The sequence below is a fragment of the Salvia hispanica genome, chromosome 4, assembly GCF_029641045.1.
Source record: "Salvia hispanica isolate PSC_SH4W2 chromosome 4, Shi_PSC_v1, whole genome shotgun sequence".
NCBI classification, from domain to species: domain Eukaryota; kingdom Viridiplantae; phylum Streptophyta; class Magnoliopsida; order Lamiales; family Lamiaceae; genus Salvia; species Salvia hispanica.
In genome coordinates, this window is record NC_142695.1 from 48,560,294 (window position 1) to 48,566,293 (window position 6,000).

The window sequence follows — 6,000 nt, forward strand, 5'->3', positions numbered from 1 at the left end:
AAAAATCGTAACGAAATTGTAGAAAATAGGGTCTAAGCATTTACTAACTCTAGAATAAGCAAATATTCAATCTTTAATAAAGCAAACGAATACATTTAAATTACACCCAAGCAAACAAAAAAATAGAACAAAGCATCCAAAAATACCTCGGAACCAGGGTCAATACACATTCCCGTATTTGAAAAGAGTAACCAAGCAAACACCGATTCGTACAAATGCAACCCAGAGATTGAGTAAGTTTCATTCACTTAAAGAACCCAAGAAAACACGCTATTGCGATCTAAAATTTTAGAGGAATGGTGGTGAAAACAGGTCGAAAATAACCAAGAAGAGGATAATCACTACGCAATAAACTCTAAACCTTCACTAAGCAGTCATACTAACCGGTAATGAAACACAAATCGATCGGATGTAGGAGACGGAGGCTGACTGGCAGCAAACTTCAAGCACCGATTTTGAGAGAAACCGCTAATGGGGCAATCGCACCCAGTAAAGAAGAGAAACAGAAATCGCTGACGGAGAAACTGATTTTGGGAGAAACCGCTGATGATCGGATTGTGAGATTTGGAGAGAGAAACGATTCAGTTTTCACGTAGTGGGCGTGCGTTATAGCTGAGTGGAAGAGAGAGTATGAATCAGCGCCCAAAATAACCAGGATTTTCCATTCCCATTTTGAATTTAATTCCAATAAAAAGACAAAATTACCCTGGTAAGCAACATATTGTGAACAACCAAGCATTCCGTATTCTATTTCTACAATCCAATCTAAGTCATCTATATAGGAGATATGACGCTTAAAAATGATGTTACATTGTCACTTTAATATAGGTGGCACCATAGTGTGCCCCTATATATATATACTCCACTAGCGCGCACTATAAATTTAATAAAAGGCGTCTAGCGTAAGTATAACCACTGCAACGCTACAAATATTGTTTATAAGAATCACCCAACTTCTCCTCTCAAAATCTAAATAAAATAAACAGTAGTAGGAGTAGTTCATTTGTATAAGAATAGGCGGCCAGACGTCAACCAATAATGCTACAATTATAGGAGTACTAGTACTATTGGCCAACCTTTCCTCTCTTTTTTTTTAAACAAATAGTAGTACTATATTAAACGAAGCCGCATTACACTGTTTTCTATGCTATATATATATGTATGTGTATTTTTTTGCTTAACAAAGTAACAACTACAGAAAGCAAGTTTGAGATTTGCAGACATATACATAAATGGCGGCTGTTAATTCGAACAGTTTGTATCATCGTCCAGAGGCTAACTTCTCCCCCAGCTTGTGGGGTGATCGCTTCATGAATTACATTTCTGACTCCAAGGTATGCATGCCAATGTCAACACTATTTTTTTTTTCCAATTTACGTACCTATGAATCAAGTTTGAAGAAGGAGATTAATTGATTGGTGGAAGAAATATATAACTTTGATGAGGCAATCTGTAGGTGATAGACAGCTATTCCAAGACAGTTGAAGAATTGAAAAATGATGTTCGAAGTCTGCTAACAGCTCCAGATACCAAAATGATTGACACCATGAATCTGATCGACACCCTTGAGCGTCTTGGCGTCTCCTATCATTTTCAAAATGAAATCGAAGAGATATTGCAACGTTATTTCCATCTCAATACCAATTATCACGATGATCAAGCCTATGACCTGTACACTGTTTCTCTCCATTTTCGATTGTTCAGGCAGCATGGCCATCCTATATCTTCTGGTATGTATATACATGAAGTAATGCGTACACTTCGTTTAATTTATTGTTTTTAGTTTGATTTTTTTTTTATTATATCTGCGTTTGTTTTTTCAAGAAATATTTGGTAAATGGGTGGATGTGGAGGGAAAATTCGAGGAGGGCCTCAAGAGCGATGCAAAGGGTCTGCTGAGTTTGTACGAAGCTTCGTATCTTAGAACACATGGAGAAACCATACTAGACAACGCACTTGCTTTTACTACGGCCACTCTCAAATCCATGGCGCCAAACCTCGGATCGCCCCTCAAGGAACAAGTTGTGCATGCCCTCGTGCAGCCCCTGCATTTCAACATTCCGAGAGTTGAAGCACGCAGGTTCATCTCCGTGTACGAAGAAGAAGAGCGAAAAAATGAAACCTTGATGAAACTGGCCAAGATAGACTTTAACTTGCTGCAAAATATTCACAAAGAAGAGCTCAGTGAAACCTCAAGGTAACATATTTCCAACCTAGAAAAATGACCTTAATGTGTATTGATTGCTAAACATACATAACAATATGTTATATATGTAGATGGTGGAAAGAATTAGGGCTTATCTCAAAACTTAATTACGCAAGAGATAGAGTGGTGGAGTGTTACTTTTGGGCTATGGGAGTGTTCCACGAACCACAATATTCTCGTGGGCGTATCATGCTGGCCAAGACCATTGCTATAACATCTCTAATAGATGACACCTTTGATGCTTATGGTACAATCGAGGAACTCGAGATTTTCACCGAGGCAATACAAAGGTTAACCTTGAACCCTAAACCCTATTGTTAGGCCAAAGCATTTGTGCATATTCAAATAGAAATAGGTTTCAGTACTGATCCTCATCAATCAAGGTTTTATTATAACTTTGTCTACAAATTTATTAGGTGGGATGATGTTGAGATTGCTCGACTACCCGAGTATATGAGACCTCTCTACAAAGCTGTTTTAGAACTCTATGAGCAATTCGAGGAAGAATTGGATGCGGAAGGACGATCCTACACAGTAAACTATGCCATTGAAGCAGTAAGATTCATGAGCCTTAATTAACTATTCAAAGAAAACATTTACTAATTTATTGCTATTGTAAAAAAAGTGTGTATTTTCTTATCAAATTCAATTTAATAACCGTAGCTAAAGGAATTGGTGAGGGGCTATCTTGTTGAGGCAAAGTGGTTCATAAAGGGATACTTGCCACCATTTGAGGAATACCTAAGCAACGGTCTCGTTACCAGCACCTACCATTACCTCACCGCCACTTCTTACCTGGGAATGGGATCTGCTCGAAAACAAGACTTCGAATGGCTAAGTAAGGAGCCTAAAATGCTTGTGGCTGCACTCAAAATATGTCGATTGGTTGATGATGCAGCTAGTTATGAGGTATGCATGCTCATTCTAGTATGAATAACATTATAGAAGTAATTCTCACTAGCTACTTTTTTGGTGTGTTTAGGTAGAGAAGGAGAGAGGTCAAGTTGCTACTGGCATTGACAGCTACATGAGAGAGAATGGTGTGACAAAAGAAGAAGCCAAGGCTAAATTTTGGGAAATGTCTATGGATGCTTGGAAGGATAGCAACGAGGAATATATAAAGGAGTCTTGCTATATACCAAAGGATAACCTTATGATAATATTCAATTTGGAACGAGTAATTGATGTTGTCTACAAGAACAGTGAAGATGGATATACTCATCCCCAAAAGGTTCTGGAGCCTCATATTATTGCATTGCTAGTCGATCCCATCAATGTTTAGCTGACTTTTATTGGGTATGCATGGAAAGTGAAATATAGTATGTGTTGCACTTTGATATTGAGAGAAAATATATGATATCGATATATCTGGCTTGATTGTGAATGATGAAATAGTGAGGAGGATTACAAAGGTTTATAGATAAGTGCAATACAAGACTCTGCTTTGAGTGTATAAATCAAAGGACTCTGTTACAAATTAATCTGTTCATTGAGTATTAACAAGAAGAGATCATGCCGCCGCCTATTATACGTGTCCGGGGTTGTATGAATGTTGTTCTAGGTCATCAAAATGTGGTTCCTGACTTGAATGTTCCATTAGAACGACCTATGCATGATGAACTTTGAAATTGTCGTTTATACTAATATTATTGAATTTGTAAATTGTTTTATACAAGTAAATTTGCTACAAACTTCTTGTTTATATATGTACAGCTTTGATGACCAGACTATCTCTGTTGTAAAAAGTTTGGATCTTGTACTTAAAATTTGATACCTTGTCATTCTGTCTTTTGCAGTAAAAACAGTTTAATGGCTAGCCTATTCTTTCACTACGCCAAATTAGAATATCGATGTGCATTTTCGGTAAGAGTAAGATATTTCAAGTATTTAGGAAACTGCTTACTACAAATCTACAATTTTTTTTTATTTTAATAATTCCTCTAATATTAAAATGACTTCAATGAAATAAAAATGAAAGATATTGATAATAAATAGTCGTATGAAAAATATGAATATAATTATCTAAGAAAGTAAAATTTAGTTAACAATCACTCCACAAAAGTAGATATTGTTTTAATTAGGGGAGTGATTAATTGCTAACTCATCATTTAATTGCTAACTATAACTAATTTAAGGTCACATGATTTTAAAAAACGTGTGGTCTACAATTTGCCAAATGTAATTTTCGTTTTTATTAATTAAATAAAAAAAATTTTAAAAAAACGCTAAATTAGGGTTTTGGATGAAAATGTCAATATAGTGTTTCGAAAATATCAACACAATGCTTTGAGAATGTCAACACAAATTTAGGATTGACATTGTATATGCTTTATATTGACATATTATCTTAGCTGTATTGACATTAGCCTGTGTACGAAAAATATGAAAATTCTAGATTTTTTTTTTCAAATTTTGACGTCGGAACATATGCATGTAGTATATCGTTGAAATCCTTATAAAATTATCTTTAATTTGATATATGTTATATGAATTTAAAGTTTTGGGATTTCTTTTAAAAGTTAGTTATAACTAACTTGACATTAATACCCCTATTGATTTTTATTGGAATTAATCCTATAGCCTTATTGACGTTTATTTTTATCGTATTGACATTTTGTGGTTAATGATAGACCTTTAATTTAAATATCTAATGGCTATTATTGAGTTGTAGTTAGCAATTAAGCATTGAGTTAGCAATATAACACTCCCCGTTTTAATTATTAGCATAACAAGATAACAAATGTAAGGAAAAGAGAAATACTCTGATGGAAATTAATTGCTAAATAATCGTAATTACTAGTACTATTAATTTTATATTTTATTATTGAAAAACTAAAAAACGTAAAAAAGAAAAAAAAATGTTGAAAAAGAAAAGGAAAGAAAAAATGGCTTTCTACTATTCAAAACATAAACAAAATTGTTTTGGGTAGAAGAAGAGATGTCAAGTGACGTCGTTTGGTATATGTGGTTCAGTGGTTATGCTGGAGTGGTTATCACTTTAGTGGGCATGACTAGAAATTATGTGTATTGATTCCTCCAGCCATTCTGTTCTCAAGCTATGTCATGAGTATTCAATTGAATTAAATGTTGTGCTAAACTAGCAATCCCTAAAATTGTTATGAAAATTAATTGGATTTAAACAGGGTTGAACAACTCTACAGTCTCATCAATTCTACAGCCGCTCTATATATACAACACGTACTAATTACTCCTATGGATGGATAAATTGAATGTCAAATGATATTATATTTTTATGCATTTTTATATTGAGACATCTCAAGATAAGTGAAAATATCTTTACAAGTACCTTTTAATTTCTCATATTATAGTTCTATCTTAACTTATTTAATTTATTTACTTTGGTTTATAATTTATTTAACTCACTAAAATTAATTATGTAATTCTCGTTCCAAAAAAAGGTTTCAATTAACTTAATTAAGATGGAGGTCGTTATATAAACTTTAACATGTAAGAACTAGCATTTCATATCTTTGCAAAAAATGTTTCTATATATTACAGTAAAACTTATAAACTTACATATAGTACTACTAATACATAGGTAATTAACGTACGTCGGTGGGGTTGGGAAAATTTTCAACTAGAATCTGTTCTATAAACTTACTACATAGTACTACTACTACATATGTAGGTTGGGGATGGTTTTAATAATTATGGTAATATATTTATTATATATTAAAGCAGTGCTTCTTAGCTAATTAATACAGAGACAAAAAAATATTGATTGACCAGCTGCCTATATATATGAGTATTTTATCATCAACAACTACTCAACC

The 6,000-nt window shown here is 33.7% G+C and overlaps 1 protein-coding gene across 1 annotated transcript; it reads left to right on the forward strand.

Moving 5' to 3' along the window:
- Nucleotides 1-1,028: 1,028 nt before the first annotated feature.
- Nucleotides 1,029-3,683, forward strand: LOC125196570 (germacrene A synthase-like). Its single transcript, XM_048095139.2, has 7 exons — nt 1,029-1,334; nt 1,457-1,730; nt 1,825-2,197; nt 2,278-2,496; nt 2,623-2,761; nt 2,870-3,115; nt 3,189-3,683. The coding sequence occupies exons 1-7, from the start codon at nt 1,233-1,235 to the stop codon at nt 3,486-3,488; spliced, it is 1,653 nt and encodes a 550-aa protein (XP_047951096.2). The 5' UTR covers nt 1,029-1,232; the 3' UTR covers nt 3,489-3,683.
- The last annotated feature ends 2,317 nt before the right edge of the window (nt 3,684-6,000 follow it).